The sequence below is a fragment of the Alexandromys fortis genome, unplaced genomic scaffold (genome assembly GCF_014885135.2).
Source record: "Alexandromys fortis isolate MF-2015 unplaced genomic scaffold, M_Fortis_MF-2015_v1.1 scaffold_39, whole genome shotgun sequence".
NCBI lineage: Eukaryota > Metazoa > Chordata > Mammalia > Rodentia > Cricetidae > Alexandromys > Alexandromys fortis.
This window is the reverse complement of record NW_026067918.1, coordinates 13,612,979-13,636,217: the sequence shown is the minus strand read 5'-3', so window position 1 is coordinate 13,636,217 and position 23,239 is coordinate 13,612,979. Positions and strand designations below refer to the sequence as shown.

Here is a 23,239-nt window from a genome sequence, read left to right as displayed (position 1 = left end):
CAATACAGACCAGAAAAAAAAAATGTTAATGTGGTCTCCAGGCAGATGGCACTGGAGAGAGACCAGGGTCTGGGTCATACCGTCTATACCCTCAGTGAATTCAACTTTACCTTACTGTCCCAGGACCACTGTCCTTCCATCCTTGATGAGCAAGAAGGTGCCACAACTGCAGCATTCAAAGCCTATGACTGTTGATTCCTACAAAACAAATTGCCTATCTGTGACCCCCATAGCCGGGCCTGGAGCCTCCTCTCTACCCCGTTCCCGTCATTTGCAAAGAGCAGCTCTTCAGGACCTCTCCCGGGCTTTGCAGAAAGAACTGCTGCTTGGTACATGTGGTGTGTTTAGAATCAGGGTCTCTTGTAGCTTAGGATGGTCTAGAACTCATGAACCTCCTGACTTGTCCTCCCGAGAGCTGGGACTACCCTTTCCCTACAGGCCATTCCCTACCACGCACGGTTTAGCTTCCTCAGATTCTTGTTGGAGACAAATGGAAAGCCCAGAGAGACCAGCCGTAGCCGTCCTGCGGGAGCGCAGTGGCTAAGGGGGGGTGGGTGGGACAGAGAAACAAGCCCGGTTGCGGCTGCGCAATCCATTAAGTAGCCAAGCCCCGCCCCCGAGCGCCGTGGCCCCTCCCCTCCGGGTTGCTAGGGGGAAGTGACGTCACAGCGCGATGGCGGCGGCTCCTTTAGGCAGCTGAAGGGGGATTTAGGCCCGGAAGATCCGAGTCCATCCGCGGCGGGGAGAGCGTGAGCGGGGCCGGCAGGGACCGGAGCAGCGGCGGCGGCGCTCGGACTGTCCCATCCGCCCCGTATTGAGGCGCTGAGAGCGACGGGGCAACCGGAAAGCGATGGTGAAAGCGGGGCCGTGAGGGGGGCGGAGCCGGACCGGACCCGCAGTAGCGGCAGCAGCGGCGCCGCCTCCCGGAGCGCAGACCCAGGAAGCGGCCGGGCGGGCGGGCAGCAGCGAGCCGCACCGCCGCCATGGAGCTGAGGGTCGGGAACAGGTACCGGCTGGGCCGCAAGATCGGCAGCGGCTCCTTCGGAGACATCTATCTCGGTGAGGCCCGGCGCCATCGAGCTCCCGGGAGCCGGGCGGGCCGTGTGAGCCGGCGGGCCGGCGGGCGGGGTTCCCGGCGGGGCCGAGGCCTCCGCCAGGGCCGGAGGGGACGCTCGGCCGCTCTGTGTCCCCGCAGTCCGAGGGCCCGGACCACCGGCCGCGGCCGACACCAACGGCCGCCGTGCGAGCGCGGCCGGGGGGGCTGGGCGCGGCGGGCTGCGGGGGGCTGCGGAGGGGGGCGGGGAAGGGTCGGGAGAGCGAGTCGGGGGGACCCCGGGACCGTGGGGATAGAGCGCCGAGAGAGCCTGGGGAGTGGCCGGGGGCCAGGGAGGTGGGGAGCAGGCTCCGGAGGCGGGGGCAGCGGGGCTCGGAGAGCGGTTGTGGGGTGTCGGAGGGCGTGGGAAAAGGACGGCGGGTCCGGGCGGGGGGCTGTGCTGGAGCTCGGCCAGGGGGCAGCGGGACCGTGGGGCGGGGGAGGGGAGAGCGGGGCGTGAGGGGGAGGAGGAGAGCAGCGGGCTGGGGGTGGGGCCCCGAAGAAGGCCGGGCCTGGGCTGCGGGGCCCGGCGTCAGCAGCCTCCCCCCACCTAAAGTCACCGCAGTAAACAAAGGCCACGCTCTCTGTGCTCCTCCGAGGCTCCGGTCCTGCCCCTCACCCCTGCAGGGTCATCCTGCGTGTTTGGGTGTGTGGGGGAGAAATGTCAGAACAATCGGAAGGGTAGCGTGGAGGTGGGGAGTGTCCCGGCCCCGAAATGGGGAGGTGACGGGCCGGTGTCTGCGGGTTCGAGTGGTGTCTCCAGTGAACTGACCTGCCGGAGGGATCGTCTGTGCTCTCATGGCTGCCCCCTTACTCCAGCCCAGGGCTGGGAAGGTCTGAGCTAGAGCAGTTCCTGGCCCTTGGGCCTTGGAACTTAAGTTGACTGCTGGACTCCTGGACATCAACAGGAATGAAATTGTGACCGATGCGGGTACAGTCGGTGTGAAGAGGTTGGCAGAAGAGAGGGGAGGAAGTGGCCTGGAAGTTCTCATGACTTGACTCTCAGAATTGTCAAGGCAGACTTGAGAATCCTACCCTGAGGATTAGACTCTCCGGGCTTACGTCAGACTTGACAGTGAAAGAATATGCACATACATCCATGTAATTACGGGTTTGCTTAAACCCTCTTGTTGGGCATTTTAAAATGAGTGGGATTGTAGATCATTGCAAAGCCCCTGAACTTGAGGTCCGCCAGCCTTCTGGGTTGTTGCCTGTGAGAGGCAAGTGTGCTCTGTTGAGTAGCCCAGCTTCTGCATTCCTTTGGCTGTTGTACCTGTAATAGAGTCAGGCAGAAGCAGAGCTTTGGGCCTTGCCTCTCAGGCTACCCAAGTCCAAGAACTTCCTACTCTGACTTCTGGGACCTTGACAGCTGGCGGTGTGGGGTGAAAACTGACCCATATAGGATATAGGTAGTTCTTAGTTCTTTTTGTGGTGCCTGGCAACCCTGCTATGTGCCATATCGGTACTGTACATCAGAAGTAGTTAGTACCTGTACTTCTTGCCATCGTGGCCTGATTAGTAAAATATGCTTTAGAGATGCTTGGGGTTTGCGTATTTAAATATTTATAACCAACTAGTCCGCCAGATGTCTTCTCGGCAGTGTTTGGGGGTCAGAGTGCTGGGTAAATGGAGATGTTTGGCTTATTTATAGAACAATAGATTTTGGCAGAAGTTTAACCTCAGGATATAGGAGCTACACTGAAGCCAATCCATTAGCCACCCTTTCATGGGCATCAGAAAATAGGTATTTTGAAACTTTTTGTTCCCTGAGATTTTGCCAGGCAGTTTTGTGCTTTCTGAAGATTGATGCTAACAACCAAATTGTATATCATTCAGAGATGTAAACTCTTCTCTGAGAGTGTTCAGGCTCTGTCTGGGGGTGTGGCTTACCCATCACAGCCCTTCAGCGCCCCGCCCACCTCACCCCCCCCCCCCCAGTTCCCGCAGCCTCCTTCCATCCAGAGCAGTGGTGCACAGGGAAAGGAGAGGGTTGAGAGACTGTCTTGAACCAGCACACATACACACACATCTTGCCCAGGGTCTTCCACAGGCGTGTGGGTGGTGGGGCTTCTACATCTGACTAGCTTAGACAGAGGACTGGGCACACAGCATTGGATCATGTGAGCTAACCTTTTCCAGGGAGTTCTATTTTGATTATTCCTCTGATGTGTTCTAAAATGGATCACTGGGGTTCTAGGGTTAGAGTCCCTGGCTTACCTGTAAGTCTGTCATAGTTTGTGGGGTTTTTCGTTACTTTGTTTGTTTTAAGACAGGGTCTCACCATGTAGTCCTAGCTAGCCTTAAACTCAGAGATTTGCCTGCTTCTGCCTCTCGAGTGCTGTGTGCGGTCCCTTTTCACTTTATATACTGAGGCAAGTTAACCAAATTTGCTCCAGAAACCCAGTCTGTGCTTCCTGGATAGGGATAACAAGTGGGGTGTCAGACCTACTTAGCATTTACATAAGTGCTGGGGATCCAAACTCGGACCCTCATGCTTGGATAGTAAGTATGTTATCTATTGAGCCAGACATCAAGGAATTAAAATTACCCATGTTGGAGGAAAGTCAAGGCTGAAATCCTTGTGCTACCCCCAAACTTGATGTTCAGAAAGATTTCATATAGTTTTGACAGCTTATGTATATACCTTCCAGGACAGATAGGAACTGAGACAGTAATGGTGGGACCATGCCTTGACCAGGTCTGCTTAAGTATACCTACTTTAGCCCCTTGTTTGAAGTTCCAGGAGGGTCCGACCTGGGCTTGGCATGCATGCTAGTATAGCAGCCCAGCATGTTTAGATGTTGTATGATCAAAAACGAGGACACCTGAGTGACAGCCTGGCGGTTCTCCCTAGTGTGATTATGTTGAATAAATCTCCTCTGCTGTGCTTTGTTACTTTTCGTTTTAACTGACGTGTTGGAGATGGGTGACTGAACCTGGATATTTGAGGGTACTGTGATCTAGGCTTAGTCCTGGAACTCGGATTGTAGACTAGGCTGCCTCAAACTCACAGAGAGGCCTGCTTCTGCCTCCTGAGTGCTGGGATTAAAGGTGTCTACCACCTTTACCACCCAACTGTATGTTTTGTTTTATTTTTAAGATGTATTTTTATATGATATGTTTTGCCTGCTCTCATGTATGCAGTTCCTAAGGAGACCTGAAGAGAATGTCCAGTCCCCTGCACCATTGTAATTATAGGGTTTCCATCCTGCAGTGCCGTTGGGCCGTGGCTTGCTTCTGCCTTGGACTAGTGTTGTTCTGACGGATGGCAGTGACACTGCGTGCTGCTCTGCCGACATCGCCCTGTGAGATGACCTTTGCCTTGCTGTTGGGAGGTGGCTCCCACTTCACTACTAACAAGATTGTTTCTTGGGTTTTGGGTTGTTTTGTTTTTCTCTTTCTCTTTTTCTCAAGAGAGGATTTCACAGGGTTTCCTTGACTGTCCTAGAACTCACAGAGAGGCCTGCTTCTGCCTCCTGAGTGCTGGGATTAAAGGTGTCCACCACCATTACCACCCAACTGTATGTTTTGTTTTATTTTATTTTTTTTTAAATATTTATTTATTATGTATACAATATTCTGTCTGTGTGTATGCCTACAGGCCAGAAGAGGGCACCAGACCTCATTACAGATGGTTGTGAGCCACCACGTGGTTGCTGGGAATTGAACTCAGGACCTTTGGAAGAGCAGGCAATGCTCTTAACCTCTGAGCCATCTCTCCAGCCCTTTTGTTTTATTTTTAAGATGTATTTTTATATGATATGTTTTGCCTGCTCTCATGTATGCAGTTCCTAAGGAGACCTGAAGAGAATGTCCAGTCCCCTGCACCTAGTGTTGCTGGGCAGTTGTTAGCTGTCATGTGGAAACTGGGAAATAAACCCAGATCCTCCAGAAACCTTGGGGGGACCAGCATCTGGGCTTGTCATTCAGAGTTCCTTTGCTGTCCCTAGACAGAGTGATGTTCTGGGTTAGGTTTGTGTGATTCATCAACCTTTATGGACTGTTCAACCTGAGGGACATAACTTTGTTTTTCTTTCTTTTTTTTAAAATTATTTTTGTGTCATGTCCCCTGGAACTGGAGTTGTAGATGGCTGTGGGCCATCACCTAGTGTTACTGTACATCTACACACAGTCCAACCTCTGCCCAGCGGGGTCCCTGTCTTCAGCCTTCCAGCATTGTTTAACTGCACACAGATATGATGCTGTTCAGGTAGTACAGACAATAAATGTCTCATTGCGGTTGATTTTGGTTTTTAATTTTTTTAGTTTTGTGTGTGAATGTGGGGCATGCGTGTACATGCAGAGGTCGGGAAGGCGGCTTGTGGAGGTCTCTTGCTTTGCCATGTTGATTGTAGGAGCTGAAATCCCTTTGTCAATCATGTCAGCAAGCCCTAAAGCTACTGAACTGTCTTGCTGGCCCCTGATGACAGTGACATCTTTTAGGTACTAGTGTCCTTCCTTGTGGCATTTATCAGACTTCTGTATAGTACAGAACCAAGTAGGATAAATAAATTCCAATCTTTGTAGTAGTATTAAATCACTACCAGAGCTCCTAGGTCCGTCCTTCCTGTGTAAAGTCTGGACTAGATGAGCATGCTAGTGGGTGGGGCTCAGGAGATGTAGTCTGCAGGGATGGTGGGCCAGAGCTACAGGACTCAAACCGGTGAGTCTGCATTGGCACCCATAAGATAGAAGCTGCTTAGTCCTTCTTCCCAGGTGAGGAAGTCCATGGGGGAGGCCTGTGCTGTCCTCTGTCCAGCTGCTCCTCTCCTGCTAATTACCAGACTCAGTGCAGCCCTCTTTATAGTTCTACAGACTCTTTCCTTGACACAGTACATGGCATTGGCTCCTTGAGAAGGTGTAATTCACAGTTGTCAGTGGTCATTGTTCCCAAGACCGAGAGTATTCCAGGGGTGATTGTCAAGACACGAACTATAGTGGCCACAGAAGAGTAAAGCTAGAGGCACTTTCCACCTTCCTGAAGGTTCTGATTCAGCCCCAGTCTGTCTTGTCCCTGTGGAGGGTGGTATGCTGTCCCCAGAGACTACTGCTTTGGGGTGCAGGGAGTCACTGACGTCATTGGTGGAATGAATCACCATTCCTCCTGGCTGGCAAGTTCAGCTCAAAGTCCAGGTCCTTAAAAGAACTCAGAGGTCATTTTTCATCTGTAGGTACTTTCTAGATGAAGTCACATTTTGTGTAAATGGATAGGCTGCCCTGCTGCAGGCAAGAAGAGTAAGATAAGTTGCTTATTACTAATGTTCCAAAGAGGTTTTGTGGGATAAATAGTGAAGTTCTTAAGCCCAGAATGAATGGTTACTGGCAACTATTGGGATCCAGTTATTCTTACAGAACTGCAGCGTTGGAAATTAGCTCTGGGAGCTCCCATCTGACAGACAAAATGACTTGTCTCTGGTTCTTTGGTGGCACTAGACACAGCTGTTAGCATGTCCCTGTGCTTTACAGGTCTTGCTCCACCTTCTCTCTGAGTGACTCATTAACCATTTGTTTCCTCAGCTCCCTGGGAAACTCTTGCTGACCCCTCCCATCTCAGTTGTTGTCTACCCAGCATAGACCCTGGTCATGTGTTGGTTCTGGCTGGCTCTGTAGAAGGCCATGTTATCTTTTTCAGATAACCACATTCCTGGAAGTACGTTCTATTCAGAAGCAACCTGTCAGGCAGGAGGACCCGTGAGGTGCAGTGGGCTGGATGGTCCATGAGGGAGCAGAGGAAAATCCCCAGCAGCTGGGGGCAGGGAGCCTGAAGGGAGGTGGTGGAGTGAGGCACGAGAGGGACGCTCACACAGGAAACTGTCTTTGCCTCCGAGCTCCTGGGCTCTAGTCATCACCATGTCTGTCACAAACTGACAAGAGCTATATGCCCTGTTTGTACTGCAAAGGCAGAGCTGGCCAGTTCTAGTCTCCTAGCCCTAAGAGTGGCACCTGCCTTCAGTCCCAGCAGTTGAGAGACACAGATAGGCAGATCTCTGAGTTCAAGGCCAGTCTGGTCTACAAACAAAGTTGGGGCACCCGGGAGCATATCCCTCGGTTTAGTTGAGGCCTTTGCCGGCCTTGGATGGTTTTGTTAGAGATGACTCCTGCAGCCATGAGGGGACTGAGCCCACTTGAGAACTGCTGGTGAGAAACTGTTGGGATGTGTGGGTGGATGCCAAGCCTGTCTGGCCTCAGGCTGCAGAATGAATAGAGTAAAAGCCATCTGCTCTTCTCGGGAGACTGGAAAGCGTCCTGTTACTCTGCTTTGAGGTGCCTGAGTGGGCAGAAGACTGGGGCCTCCAACTCCGGTGACCGACTTGTGCAGTGGGTACAGGTAGAGATGGATTTCCCTGTGCAGTACAGGGCAGTCTCTGATAGGAAGTGAAGCGCATCTGTCATTTGTCCATCTCTGGGGGCTTAGCTCAGTTAAGAGCAAGGGTGTGGTTCGGTGGCAGGTTTTGGCCTAGCCATGTCCAAGGGTGCTGGATTCCAGGATTCCATCCCCAGCACCGTTCCTGCCTCAGAAAGATGTACAGGGTAGAAATAGCGCTTGTCCTTTCTGTAGTCAGCTCTGGGTTATCTGGTAATGAATGTGATTTTCTCTCTTTGCTAAGGTACGGATATTGCTGCAGGAGAAGAAGTTGCCATCAAGCTTGAATGTGTCAAAACCAAACATCCTCAGCTCCACATCGAGAGCAAGATCTACAAAATGATGCAGGGAGGAGGTAAGGTTCATTGGGGTCAGATTCTGCCCACAGCCTGGCTTACAGGTACCCTACCAAGAAAAAGAAGCATAGTCGTCCTTGTTTGCTTAAGAACTACTTAGCTTCCCGTTCGATGATAATGTCTGTGAAGTCTGGGTTTTGTGAAAGGTTTGAAGTAAACATTTTCTCTCTGGTGCCCCCACTGGTGCTGCTCACACCATGGAGCTCCTGCCGGTCGGCCTCTTCTGGGCCATGCTCTCCTTAGGACTTGACTGACGCTCACTTTCTCTTGGATAGGAGTTCTGAGCATGACTTCTCTGACTCTCCTAGCTCAGCCACTCACTGTTCTCAGCTCTGTAAAACCTCACCCCAACACCTTGGAGTACTGAAGCCAGTGATAGGCCAGTCTCACTTCTAGAATTCTGGGGACTTGGAAATAGTTTGACTGATGGAGCAGGTGTTCTTATTCAAGGCTTTGGAGACACAGCAGCGTTGTGAGGGCTCCTTCCTGGATGATAGCGCTGACTCGCGGGGTCAGGGTCAGGGTTCTTCTGGAGAATAGGAGCCTGCTTGTGGCCATACCTCACGATCTCTTTAGCAGAAGCCTCCATGATGCCGTGGTAGTTAGAGCAGGGAGGAGAGAGAGCCCCTCCATGCCCCAACCAACCCCCATGGCCCATGACGGAACTTTACGGCCTGTTGTCAGCAGGGAAAGGGGAACTGCCTCATAATGCTTTGTCTGGTCGTTACATTTTTTCTTCTGCGTTTTCTTTCAAATATTTTGTGTATGTGTTATGGTTTCTGATGTTAAAACATTTTTATGGGACTTTTCCTTCTGTTTCATCCTATCCAATTTTTTTTTTTTTTTAATCTTGTTGTCTCAGGTCAGCAGAGACCCAATCCTGCACACCTGCCCTTTGGCGTCGTCCTCAGTAAGACAGCCTTCTTGGGAGCATCAGGGACTGGCTGCGTAGTTTGTAACAAGTAGAAAGTAGAACAAAGTGACGTGGGGTTGGTCTTTTCTAGGAGTGTCAGCATTTGAGATTAGTATATTAAGGGTTGTAGTTCTGAGACTGTGCTAGCCTGGAGTGCCTAAGTGGAAAGGCAGCCAGATAGTGATGAGAAACGAGTATAGTGTACCCCAAACTGCCCTGTGCTGTGGAGCGTCCTAGATGCCGGCTGGGTACCTGCTGGTGGAGAGCATTACTTCCTGTGCTGGGCCCTCAGTCATCATTGCCCATAGACCCAGACAAGATTCAGAAATGGGTATTATCCTCTCTTGGTGTTTGAAGGCTGTTCCTCAGGCTTTGGTAAGGTTTTACTCTTGTTGACTGCTGGGTGCCCTACAGGTCTTTGTTTTAGGAAGCGTAATGTGTCCAGGCAAAGACTGCACAGTTTTGGCAGTGTTTGCTATCTGAGACTAAATGGAGGTTGGTAGGTGCAGGATGGGAGATACACTTTGCTCTCTGGAGAAACCTTGTCATGTCATGTTCTTTGTATGTAGATGAACACGGATTGCTTTGCTACTTTCTGAAAGGAACAAACACCTCTTTCGTAGTCCTGATCTTGTTTATGTTGGCTCTGGCATAGAGTTGAGTGGCTGGCAGCACCGTGACCCATCTGGAAGACTTGCAGGCGCTGGTATTGTCATGGTGCCTTGTTATGAGCTCCGTGCTGAGGGAGAAGCAGCTTTGGGGCTCTGAGCAGTGGATGCTGCACGTGAGAATCAGCCCAGGAGGCTTTCCATAGGGTACAGACTGGAACCCGAGCTCTCAGCCCAGGACGTGCTCTCTCTCTCATCGGGCTTTCTTGGGACACCAGCCCACAAATAACTACACAGAGACTTGTTAGTAATTAAAAAAGCTTGGCCATTAGCTTATACTGGTCCCATTAGCTCTTATAACTCAAATTACCCTGTTTCTATTAATCTACATTCTGCCACATGGCTCAGCTACCTCTGCTCTGTAAGTAAGGCTGACTTCCTCAGAGTCCCCCCAGCAGCTTTCCGGCCTAATCTGGGCACGCCTAGATTCTTCCTCTTCCTCTCTTTCACCAGAAATCCCGCATATCTATTCTACCTACTCTTTATTAAACCAATCACAGTGACACATCTTCATACAGTGTAAACAAATGTCCGGCAACAGTGTGCCCTGAGCACTTCACCAGCCCAAAATCTGGTCAGCACAATAGGTTAAAGGTGAAATACTAGAAATAAACTAGAATTCAGTGTTAGTAAAAGTCTTGAGTAGTGACTTTCAACAACAGCTGGTGCTGCCAGATAAGACCCGGTAGCTTTTTTTTTTAACTGTTTATTGCATTCCTGATACATCCCAAAGTAGATTCAGACCGCACCCTCCTTCAGTGGCTCCTCAGCAGAAAGCATTAGTGCGTTTACAGATGCTTCTGGTAAATGTTACCAGGACACTGTGGGATGGGAGAATGGCTCTTTGTGATAGGATCTGGGTAGGAAAATACACACCACCGTAATTTTTTTCACTTTTTTATATTTATTTATTTATTTATTTATTTTAAAGAAATGGCCCCCAAAGTGTGTATCCTGTTGGAGGAAGCCTGTCACTGTGGAGGTGGCTGTGAGGACTCTTCCTGCCCACACTTCTCACGGTGTGACAGTCGACTACCTGTTGCCTACGAGATGTTGGATGTAAAGAGTTGCTGTGGTCATTATGCCTCTTCACAGCAATAAAAAACAAACAAGACAGTCTGTGTTGCCATAACTGGACTGGAACTCACTTTGTAGACCAGGCTGGTGAACTTCCTTCCTCTGCCTCCCAGGTGCTCAGATAAACCAGCATGTCTGGCAGTATTTGTATCTTCTGTCTTTGGCTTTTTGTCAAGATCTCACATCCACAATCTTGCAGCTCTCCTCCCGAGTGTCAGAGCTGATGTTGTGGACCACCGTGCCTAGCACGTATTAGTCATGAGCTAGAGAGCATGCAGTGTGTAGTGAAGGAGATGCTGGAGTAGCAGTGCTGTGAGCCCTCCCTCCCCTGTGAAGTCACATGCCTGCCTAGTCTCTAGTCTGTCTCCACTCGCCTTTGCGTCTTCGTTCTGTTTGCCATGATTTGGGGCGTGTTGGGGTTGTTTTGGGGTGCTAGGATGGAGCTGGGACTTTGTCTGGGCTAGATAAGCACCATACCGCTGAACTGCAGCCCCAGCCCTTCTGTTTCTCTTTCTTGTCCTCCCATGAGAAATTTTGGTTTTCAAAATCTAAATAACATCATTTAGAAATATTTGGCAGGTTTAATTATTCTTAACTGAATTACTGAAAATATAATGAATTCTTCTGTTTGAATTAATTCTGAGTGCCCAGATTTACATTGAAATATTTGTCAAATCACAATGGAAAGCAGTTGTGAATACCTGTGTATTCTAGTGTCTGGCCCCAGTTACTTATTTTGGCATCTTAGACCAAGTCATGGCACAGACAGCACTCAGGCTTTTTTTTTAAACCACTAGCATCATTTGTTCCTGGCAATACAAACAAACAAAAGATTAGTAGCACACTTTCCAGGCATTGGCTTCTGGATTTTGCTAGTATGAATGTCTGACTCCAGAGTAGCAAAGAGCCTGTAACTGGAAGGTTCTTCATTACACTTTATCAGGAACCTTCTCCTAATTAGTTGATAATCACTTCCTTCCTAGGCTTCACCACTAGTTTCTGGCAGTTTGCTGAGGTAAAGTGTGCCACAAAAGACATTCTTCATCTTTTCCAGCCAGGGATCTGTGAGCTCAGGAATCTTTGCAGTGACTGTATTTTATCCCGTCTCTGATGCCGTGGTTTAACAAATAGCATTATTGTTCCCCATTGAAAAGGAAGATGCTGCCTCCTGTCACTTACACCCCCCCCCCCAGCTGTTAAGTACATCAAGAAGCCATGGATACATCCCTCCTAAATATCAGTTTGCTGTTAAGTATATAATGCATTCATGCTATCTGCATCTCAGTCTTTTTACTGTATATTCCTAGAACTTGTTTGCATATGATAGACTCTCCTAGAATAAACATAGAAGAAATTAAAGAGTTTTGTTAGCTTAAGATCAAAATATCAGCAGTTGGGCTAGGGAGAGGGCTCAGTGGGTTAAAGTGTAAGCAGGATGTAGTAGTGTGTTTCTGTGATCCCAGCACGCCTATATAGTGTGGAAAGTCAAACAAGATCAACAATAATTAGTTATAAAATACAATTTTAATACCATTTATGGCCAGGCAGTGGTGGCAAACACCTTGAATCCCAGCACTTGGGAGGCAGAGGCAGTTGGATCTCAAAAGTTCAAGGTTAGCCTGGTCTACAGAGTGAATTCCAGGACAGCCAGGGGTACACAGAGAAACCTTGTCTTGAAACACCCCCCTGCCCCAAATGCCATTTATGGTAGCATACACCTTAAATATTGTCACAGCGTTTTATTTATTTATTTATTTATTTATTTATTTATTTATTTATTTATTTCTTCCTCTCAATCCTTTTTTTAAAAATTTATTTATTTATTAAAGATTTCTGTCTCTTCCCCTCCACCGCCTCCCATTTCCTTTCCCCTCCCCCAATCAATTCCCCCTCCCTCGTCAGCCCAAAGAGCAATCTGGGTTCCCTGCCCTGTGGGAAGTCCAAGGACCACCCACCTCCATCCAGGTCTAGTAAGGTGAGCATCCAAACTGCCTAGGCTCCCACAAAGCCAATACGTGCAGTAGGATCAAAAACCCATTGCCATTGTTCTTGAGTTCTTAGTAGTCCTCATTGTCCACTGTGTTTAGCAAGTCCGGTTTTAACCCAGGCTTTTTCAGACCCAGACCAGGTGGCCTTGGTGAGTTCCTGACACAGTGTAATTTTTAAACTTTTTTTTTTTTTTTTAATGTTAAATGAAATTCCACTCAACATAACAATCTTTTTTTTTGAGGCAGGGTCTGTCTGTGTAGCTCTGGCTGTCTTTGAACTCAGAGATCCACCTGTCTCCTGACAACTGGGATTAAAAGTGTGTACCACTCACTATTCCCATCTTTTTTATTCTTAATCTTTACGTATGGATATTTGCCTCTGTGTGTGTGTGTGTGTGTGTGCGCGCGCGCTGCTTGCATGCATCACATTTGTTCCTGCTGCCTGCAGAAGTCAGAAGAGGTTGTGGATCCCTGGAGCTGCAGTCATTTTTACGTGGCTGTGAACCACTCTGTGACTGTTGGGGATCAAACCTGGATCTCCTACAGAAGCAACCAAGTGCTCTACCTGCTGAGCCATCTCTCCAGCTTCCTCCGCACCACTGGCAGCTCTTTCCAATTTTGTTTTCATATATTTTGCTTGTATTGTTTGCTTTTCTTGATCTCCTCCCAGATCTTTCTCACCTCCCTCCCAACACAATTTCATATTCTTTTTCTCTGTCTCTCAAAGAACAAAAGCTTAATTTTAAGGGGGGAGAGAGAAAGCATGTGGGAGAAAAGTGTGTATTTTGTGTTGACTGGTTAGGTTACATGGCTGGCCCTTGGGCAGTGTGGTTGATAGACCGACCTCACGACACTACGTAGGAGAAAACTGGTTTTGCCTTTCCCCGCAGGTACTGGATAGGGATGGGAATTTGTGTCAGCTTCTCTTCTCATTGCTGGGACTTCATAGGATTTGAACCTGTCTTGTCCAAAGGCTTAGAGAACAGGATGACTAGAATTGAGAGAGGAGAGGGAATGGCCAAGGTTAATGGCAGTGCTCTGAGGAAGAAGAAGGGCAATCGCCTGGGAATGTCACTGCTTGCCCTGGAGCTGTGGGGTTAATTAGCCATAGATGTGTTGGAGGACCAAGGAAGTGGATAGAGAGGTACAGGCAGGGGGGGGGGGGCGGTTGGAGAGGTTTCCAGGGCTTTTTCTGATTTGGAAGTGTGGAGAGGCAGGGTCATCTGCTCTTTCCTCCATTGCTCTTTGGATCCATCAGGTTTTTAACCCCAGTATCTGACTCCCAAGTTTTATTTAGTGATAGGACAATATAAGTAATTGCTTCATCTGATGCCTGATGTTGAATGCTATATGTAATCAGACTTTTTTGGCTGCCAACCCCAAATAAAAATACAGAGACTTACTAATTATGAAAGTTTAACCTAGGTTAGACTTGTCCCACTGGTTCTTATAACTTAGGTTAACCTATTTTTATTCTGCATTCTGCCATGTAGCTGTACTGTATGTCTGACTTCTTAAGTGTCTTACTGGTGTCTCTAGTGCCCCTAGATTCATCCCAAGTTTCCCTCTCCTGCCTGTCTTTTAGCCATTTAGCTCTTTATTAAACCAGTCACAGTGACACATCTTCATATAGTGTAAACAAATATTCTGCAACAGTTGAGTCCCCTGCTCCTGAACATAGCTGTGTTTCTCTCCAAAGAATATTGCAGCTAAGAAGCGCTGCTGATTTGTGTAGATGTGGATCTCACTTGGTCATAGCTTTGTGTAGATATGGATCTCACTCTTCAGGAAGGAGCTTTTATGCAGGACTGCTGGGGATGGAACACCATTTGTGTGGGCAGTTTGTTGTGCACTAATGCAGTTGCCTTCATGATTCTTACACCTGACTTCTTTGAACTGAGTCTGGATTTGTTTTCAGATGTCTGACCGCTTCAGCTGGGCCTGCTGCACGGTCTGTATAAACTAACTCTTACATCTTAAATTAACCCATTTCTGTTCGTGTATATATCACCACAAGGCTGTGGCGTACCAGCTTTGTCTTTCTCCTTTGGCAGCTACATGACGTCTCCTTAATTCTGCCTACACTTGTATATCTCTTCCAACCTGACTATATTCTGCCCTGCCGTAGGCCAAAGCAGCCTTATTCATTAACCAATAAAAGTAACACATACACAGAAGGACTTCATTTTTTCTTCTGCATTACTGGGCTTTGATCTCAGAGTCCCTCACGTGCCAAGCAGGCACTCCACTACTGTGCTACATCCTTATCACTTTTTGTTTTTGTATTGACACAGGATCTCAGTAAGTTGCGCAGACTGGCCTAGAACTCGCTCTGTAGCTCTGACAAGTCTTGAACTTGTAATTGTGATCTTCTTGTCTCCGTTTCCTAAGCAGCTGGAATTGCAGTCCCTTGGCATGCTTTAGTTTTTAATGCCCTCCTCTACCAGTTCTAATTTGTGGACCCACATGCCCTGCTATGTCTCATAACTTGAATGCTAGACATTGAGAATCTTATCCCCTTGTGTTCAGTGTTTCTGTCGTGCACATTCTTCCGCCTGTCTTTGTTTTGGTTTTTGGGACAAGGTTTCTCTGTGTAGCTGTAGAACTCACTCTGTAGACCAGGCTGGCTTCAAACTCAAGAGAGATGCTCCTGCCTTTGCCTCCCAAGAGCTGAGATTAAAGGCATGGACCACCACCGCCCAGCTTGGTTCTGTCTTTTATGGTGACACTTGGGCATGTGATGGGGGTCTTTTCAGGCTTCAACATTGTCTTCCTGAGGTTCATGCTTTTTATCTTACCTCGCCTTAGTTATTTCAGTACAGAGGTCATTTGGGTCTCTTTATCACTGCTAGAAGCAAAAGTGATTTCTGCACATAAGCATTTGTTATTATTAAGACAAGGTCTCAATATGTAGCACTGCACTTGGCACTTTTACAAGGTGATAATAGGGTCTCTTTATGACTCTGGGGTCAGGACTAATGAGAGCAGGCTGGGCAGGCGTGATGCCGTGTCCCTGTAATCCTAGCACTTGAGGAGGTAGCAGAAAAACCTGGAACTCAAGCCCAGACTGGGGTACATAGTGAGACCCTATTTCAGAAACAAAACAAAAACCTGAAAGCATTGCTCACTGTAAGAGACTTGTCTCACGTAAAACCGTTAAATCTCTCTCTTTTTTGCCACAAAGTATGCTTGAGTGTGTCAGAAAAGAGAAACAGATATAATAGTTGTGTTTGTTCATAAAAGACACAGTGGTCAGAGAGATTGATTTCACACCCTCGGTACACGTAGGGAATAGACAGTGCTGGGCAGTAGATGACGTCCAGCGTCTCGTGGGTCTGTGAGTATACGTTCAGAGATAAAAGGAATTCCATGTGTTACAGTGGGCATACATAAGAAATAATTCACAGTGCCATTTATAATAGGAAAAGCAAACCTAAACTATCTGTCCTAGGGTTTCTGTTGCTGTGAAGAAACAAGAGGTGGCAAATCTTACAAGGGAAAGCGTTTAATTTGGCTGGCTTACGGTTGTCGTGATGGAGAGCGAGGGGCCACATGAGCAGAGGCAGACAGGGTGCTGAGAGGTCCCCATCTAGGATTGGCAGGCAGCAGGAAGAGGGGGAGACACTGGGCCTGGAATCATCTAAGACCTCAAAGCCCACCACCCCTAGGGGCAGATTTCCTCCAGCAAGGCCTTACCTAATAGTGCCATTCCCTGTGGGCCTGTGAGAGCCATTTTCATTGAAACTACCATCCAGATGACAGGTAAGGTAGGTAGAGATTGTGGGGACCTGGTGTGAGATGTTGTTACACAGCACCTGTGAGGGAGGGCTGAACCGTGATCGCCTGCAGAGCTGCTGCTAGGAATAACTAGGTCTGTTAGTTTTATATTTAGTTATTTGTTGTATGGGTTCTCAAGTAAGATGTGAAATACTTTGAGATATTGAAGCTTTTTTCCCCCCAAATGATAGGATCTTCCTGCAAACATCTAAACTCACAATGAAGCTCCACTAAATGGTTCTTCACATGGAAGGAAAGAGAGGCCTTGGGTTCATGGCAGAGACCAGTGAGTGTGTGCAGCTCCCTAGACCACATGCTCTGGTAGGCAGAGGGGAGTACGGGCATCTGGTAAAGCTCGCCTCTCTACAGTGCTTGCTCTTTGACCTGAGCAAAGCAGTCTTCATGAGCATGAGCCCTCAGCTTTTTCTGAGCATCTTGTTATCAGTCATGTTTTTAGGTGAGATACTTGGTCTTTGACCCATTTCTCCAAGGTAGAGAGTCTGCTTTAGTGTTAACTTCTGTTTTCAGATCTGGCATCTTGGAGGCATCATTAAGTTCCGTCCCCCTTTGGCATTCTAGATTGTTTAGTTTTGTAGTTGTTGTTTTCTTTAGACAGGGTCTCATTGTGTAGTCCAAGGTGCAAAACTCCTGACTCTATAGCTCCATCACACAAGCACCTCACCCTACTGATTTCTTTATGTTGAGGTTGTCCTGTTCTTATTCTCTCTTCTGCTGGTTGATGTTTTTAAAGTCTATGTGAATCTCTAAGAAGTTTTCATTGTGTTTGCTTTTCTCTTATCAGTATCATAAAAAACGGAAACTTTTTTCTTTCTTCTACAACCGGAGGTAGTCTGTTCTCATCGTTAGGTTCTAGTCGCACTGCTGCAGCTGTGACTTCCAGCTGGCTCTCTGGACCTGTCTGCTTCATGTGCTTTTTCTTTCCATGGATGCTGACTGGTATTATGAGATCATCTCATTTGCTTCTACTGCTTGCTTGACTTAGCAGAGTTTGCTCCGCGTCATGTGTTACTACTATATGTGACTTAAGTACAAGTGAGCATATGTGCAGGAGACATTGCCAGGATCATCTGAACTGGAACACCCACAGACTCAGTCCACTGAACGCCTGTCGTGTTGAAAGAGGTGATCTGATGACCTGCTGCAGTACCCAGGCTGAAGGGCTGTGTCTGGTTTCTCTTCCAGTGGGCATCCCCACCATCAGATGGTGTGGGGCTGAGGGGGACTACAATGTCATGGTGATGGAGCTCCTGGGACCGAGCCTAGAAGACCTCTTCAACTTCTGTTCAAGGAAGTTTAGTCTGAAAACTGTCCTGTTGCTTGCTGACCAAATGGTAAGCACCCTTTTCCTGAACTGCACAGGCAGTGTAGGTACTTGGCATGTGCTTGCTGGCTTGACAGAATAAATTAGTGGGTTATGATGGGCACGGTGGTACATGATTTAGTCCCAGTACTCGAGTCAGAGACAGGCAGATCTTTGTGAGTTCCAGGCCAGCAGAGGCTACATAGTAAAACCCTGTCTCAAAAAAATAGTTGTTTGGTTGCCAGTTCTCCATTATTACACCCATTTGTGCATTGAAGGGGAATTTATTTAACCCTGGCCTCAAGATTGGAGACCAGTTTTTAGCTTTCCAAGTGTGTCCATGTTGAATGGACTTCCCAGTTCTCTCAGGGAGCCCACATTTGACTGGTAGCAACTTTGGGGTGGTTTCCATGAAAACTCTTGGTTATAGCTCATGCAGAGTTCAGCTGATGCAGACCATCGTTATTGGTGCGTGGTCTCTTCAGCCTGCTCTCTTTTCTACTTCGTGGGAACCAAGGAAAAGAGATGTCTGGGCCAGTGTGTTGGGGGGAGGGGGGAGAGGAGCTGAAGATACCTTGAGGGATGACCACCCTATTGTGATCTCCAGAAAGCAGAGGCTGTGTGCTTTCCCAGCATATGAACCACTGTGGGGTTCATATCACCTTTTTCTCCGTTTCTAGATAAGTCGTATTGAGTACATTCATTCGAAGAATTTCATTCATCGAGATGTGAAGCCAGATAACTTCCTCATGGGGCTGGGAAAGAAAGGCAACCTGGTCTACATCATTGACTTTGGTCTGGCCAAGAAGTACCGGGATGCCCGCACCCACCAGCATATCCCCTATCGAGAGAACAAGAACCTCACAGGGACGGCACGCTATGCCTCCATCAACACACATCTTGGCATTGGTGAGCCCTGACATAGGGGTGGAACCCTTGACTTAGTGTGCCTTTAACATGCCCGTCCTTAGCTTAGGGAAAGTCCAACTTGTTCAGCAGCCTGGGGTTATGAGCCAGTTTGGTGATGAGAGAAGCCTGGAGTCTGTCAGCCAACTTCCATAGCAGACAAGCAGGTTTGCACAACCACTGGGAGTCTTTTATGTTGCCAGGTGTAGTGGGGTAGGCAGAAGCTGGCTTCTCCAGCACTTCTCCAAGGTTATTACATATTACACGCCTGAAGTGTTAGGGAGGTTTCTTTAATATCATGTTAGGGACAACTTCTGGTGACATAATTCTGCAAGTATATTTTTACGTTATTCTTAAAGTTGTATTTCCATTTTCTTGTTTTGCCGGGTGTTGCTTTTTGCACACACAGATAGACGTGCCATCCTTGACATAGTTCCCTTTTCTTTCCAGAACAATCTCGAAGGGATGACTTGGAGTCTCTGGGGTACGTGCTGATGTACTTCAACCTGGGCTCTCTCCCCTGGCAGGGGCTGAAGGCCGCCACCAAGAGGCAGAAGTATGAGAGGATCAGTGAGAAGAAGATGTCCACCCCCATTGAAGTGCTGTGCAAGGGCTACCCTTGTGAGTCGCCCCCCCCCCCCCCCCCCCCCAGTGTTAACAGACTCCTGTGCCGGGCGCTCTGGCTGTGGTGTGAAAGGGGCGCTTTCTCACGCCAGAAGGTGGACCTGGTTTGTTTTTCCCTCCCTGAGCTCTTTTGTCTAAAAGGTGTTCTTTGAGGCCCAGGAGAGACTGAAATGATGCAAGACTGAGCCTTGAGAGGCGACCGCAGGGGAGACCTAACTACTCCTTAAACTGACCACCCTTTACCCTGTTTGGTGACGTTGCTCTCTAGTGTTGACCTCTGGGATGTGTAGAAGGGCTGATGTGGAACCCAAGGCCTCACACTGCTAGCTCTGTGAGCTTTCTCCCACTGAACCACACACCTCCAGTTTCTATATGAGTGTTTTTTTTTTTTAATTTATTATGTATACAACAGTCTGCCTCCCTGTAGGCCAGAAGAGGGCGCCAGATCTCATTACAGATGGTTTTGAGCCACCATGTGGTTGCTGGGAATTGAACTCAGGACCTCTGGAAGAACAGTCATTGCACTTAACCACTGAGCCATCTCTCCAGCCCATACACCTCCAGTTTCTAGATGGTGATTTTTTTTTTTCAAGCAGTCTCCCAAGGCCTGATTTCTTAAATAATATGACTAGTTTTCAAATGTCATCTTTGATGTCTTTGGTATGTAGCACTGTAGAAGGTGAGCTGGGTGAATGAATACCAGTCTGGGCCACCTTTGGTAGATCCTTGCTAGCTTTGAGTTTTTTGTTTTTTGTTTTTAGCTGAATTTGCCACGTACCTGAATTTCTGCCGTTCCTTACGTTTTGATGACAAACCTGACTACTCCTACCTGAGACAACTCTTCAGAAATCTGTTCCATCGCCAGGGCTTCTCCTACGACTATGTGTTCGACTGGAACATGCTCAAATTTGTAAGTGGCATTGCTAGAGCATTGGATGACAGTAGCCTGGTCCTTAGGAGGCTGGGTTGGGCTTCTTTATGAAAGCTATGCTGTGTGCAAGGCACAGTGGTAAGGCATGGTGGAAATGGTGAAAGCCAACCCACCTGGTAGGACTGGGGGCCTAGAGACCACTTTGCCTGTGGGTTCAGAGTACTGAGGGGGGAGATGCTGAGTGAGGCAAAAGCTTCTCTAGCATATGGTGCTGGAGAGATTGATTGTACAGGGTGTAGACTTGCCTTTTCTACAGTTTTTAGGACCATCTAGAACTCCAGTGCCCCTTATGCCCTCTTCTGACTGCTGTGGGTACTGCATGCACATGGTTCATTTACCTACATGCAGACACTAAATAAAAACCTCGGGCATTTATGAATATGTATAATAAACCCAGTAAGCTGTGCACAGAGTCAGCTTCTTATGGATTGGTAAGTCTTCCTTAGTTGAAAGGCCTGTCTGCTGTCCTTCTTATTTCCCTCCCCTCCCTTCCTTTCTCTTTTTCCTTAAATTTTAGGGAGTAAAGCTACTTCTGAGAGAATATGTTTTTTAAGGTAGGTGTGTGTGTGTGTGTGTGTATGTGTGTACGTACATGCACACCTGTACATGCATCATGTGTGTTACTGGTGCTCAGAAGAGGTGGGCGCATCCCCTGAAACGAGTTAGAAGCTAATGTAAGCTTCTGTGTGGATGCTGGGAGCCAAACCCAGGTCCTCAAGAGCAGCAAGTGCTCTGAATCCCTGAACCATTGCTCCAACCCTGAGGATTTTAATTTTGAAGTTTGTTGTTGCCTAGGCCAGTCTTGAACCACAGTTAAGCTGTCCTCGTGTTTTGTTTGGCTTTCTGAGTGCTGTGTGTACTGCTGCCCCATCCCATTGTAGAACATCATTTTATTATGATTTCTGTCACCAGTTCTATGAGCTGTGGTTTCAGCTGCCTGTGGTGGCATGGCATGATAGTCTGGACTGCTAGGAAGCCTGGTGGTCTCCTTAAACCCTGCCTCTCCCTGTCATCCAGTCCTCCTCCTCTGTCCCCAATCCAGTGTGCATCTCACAGGCCTCAGAAGAGCCTCTGGGGTACAGTGCCTGGTATTCAGTCTGAATTTGATGCAGGCATTTGCTGCTACCATTCAAGGCTTTGTGAAACTTTTATGTCTATTTTCATTGAGAGTTTGTTCATACTTTTAAGCATTCAGAGGGCAAAGGCAAGCAGGTCTCTTGTTGAGTTTGAGACCAGCCCAGAATACATAGTTCCAAGCCACTCAGATCTACAAAGTGAGACAGAATAAACAGACAAAAATAAAATAAAAATGGGAATTTATTCCTTGAGCCAAGCATGGTTGTTCACCTTTGTCATTACCTCCAGCACTTGGGAGGCTGGTGATGAGCTTGAGGCCAGCCTTGGACTACAAAGCAAGACCCTGTCTCAAACAATCAAGAAATTTTTTTGTAATTTGAACTAGAAATTGGAACCTTTATAGGTAATGTATCTAGTGAAAGAAGTAGCAAGAACTGCTTCTTAGGGTGTATATCAAGAACTTTGCCAGTTGCCCTGTCCCAACTCACGGGGAGTGCTATGAACTAGAACTACCTGCCCGGGCCTAGCACTGTTTATATCTCTGTAGACCAGCCAGGGCCAGAAGGAGACTTACCCTACGGGGTGAGCTGGCTCAGGAGAGGCCTGGTCCTGCTGGGGACCAGTAGTTTGATGAAGTTGCCTAAGCCTGCAGACTCCTGCTGACAGTGATTAGAATGACTTGGACTCTGATTTCTGATCCAGCAGAAACCTGACTCCCATTCTCGTTGGCAACGCCAGTCCTATTCACAGGCCAATGACTGGTGTTGCTATGGCACAGAATTGTCACGGAGTCTGGACTCTGCTTAGGCCCTCCCTTCTGACGACTCAGTGCTTGCTTAGGCCTCTACTTTGTTCTCCTTCCTGTCTCAGGCAGTCTCTCTTTCCTGCCCTAATATGCCAGCACAACATTGATAGGTAGGGATGACAGGTTGTACTTGTGACTTCCAATATGGTGGGGTGTGAAGAGAGACTGACCTTTGTGGATACTCTGCAGGCGTCATCTTTCTGATTTCGCTATCGGTGTGGGTGGTTTCAAGGGGTAGGTTTGTCCCAAGTGCCCTTTGGTGTTTTTTTCAAGGGGCAAAACCAGTCAAAAGCCTTGGGGGATTTTGCTTTTTTATTTATTTTTTTTTAAACCGAGGCCACTTCCTCCCATTTATCTTGCTCTTTCTGCCTCAGGGTGCCAGCCGAGCTGCAGACGATGCTGAGCGGGAACGCCGGGACCGAGAGGAGCGGTTAAGACACTCCCGGAATCCAGCCACCCGTGGCCTCCCTTCTACAGCTTCCGGCCGTCTGCGGGGAACCCAGGAAGTGGCTCCCCCAACGCCCCTTACCCCTACCTCACACACAGGTGAGCACACCTCTTAGCATGCTCCACCAGGCTGGGGCCTCTGTTTTATGTTCGATGACTTGGCCGGCCACCCCAGTATGTGGCCTCTCAAGGATTTGGGGCCAGTCATTTGAGGGTTGTGTCCCCATTTCAGTCAGTCCCCATTCTGAAGTGTAGATCCTATGATGTCACCTTAGAAATGGCACGGTGATGGTGACACGCGCCTTTAACCCCAGAACTTGGGGAGCAGGAGGCAAGGTGACTTTGTGAGTTTAAAGCCGGTTTAGTCTACGTAGTGAGATCTTCTAAAGAAAGAAAGAAATCTCCCTCTCACAAGATCTGATCTAAAGATTGAGTTCCCTGCAATTGTTGCTAGTGTTGGCTGTTTGCTGTATAAAGTTTAACTCTCATGGGGCTGGAGAAATGGCTCAGTGGTTAAGAGCCCTGTTTGGTGTTCACAGGATTTGGGTTCATTTCCCAGCACCCACATAACAGCTTTTACACTGTCTGTAACTAGTTTTAGGGGAGCAAGCACCATCTTCCTGAAAACCTCCATCTAGAGCCTTAACTGGGGCCTTTACTTATTTACTTATTAGATTGTATGTGCGTGAATGCTCTGCATGTGTGTATATGTACTGCATGTGTACCTAGTGCCTGTGAAGGGAGAAGGCGTCAGATCTGGAACTAGAGTCGTGGATGATTGTGAGCTGCCGCTTGGGTGCTGGAACCCAAACTGGGTCCTTTGTAAGAGCGAGTGCTCTTGACCTCCGAGCTGTCTCTCCAGCTTCAGCTACAGAGATGTTAAGGAGCCCAG

General features: G+C 48.1%; 1 protein-coding gene across 3 annotated transcripts in view; it reads left to right on the top strand.

The window, feature by feature from the left end:
- Positions 1-916: 916 nt before the first annotated feature.
- Positions 917-23,239, top strand: part of Csnk1d (casein kinase 1 delta) — a 31,829-nt gene continuing 9,506 nt past the window's right edge. For all 3 annotated transcript variants that reach the window (XM_050140058.1, XM_050140059.1, XM_050140060.1), the window contains exons 1-7: positions 917-1,059; positions 7,702-7,812; positions 17,440-17,588; positions 18,238-18,466; positions 18,914-19,084; positions 19,849-19,997; positions 22,275-22,446. In XM_050140058.1, coding sequence (XP_049996015.1) covers positions 984-1,059; positions 7,702-7,812; positions 17,440-17,588; positions 18,238-18,466; positions 18,914-19,084; positions 19,849-19,997; positions 22,275-22,446 — 1,057 coding nt within the window. In that variant the 5' untranslated portion in view covers positions 917-983. The remainder of the gene's footprint in view (positions 1,060-7,701; positions 7,813-17,439; positions 17,589-18,237; positions 18,467-18,913; positions 19,085-19,848; positions 19,998-22,274; positions 22,447-23,239) is intronic.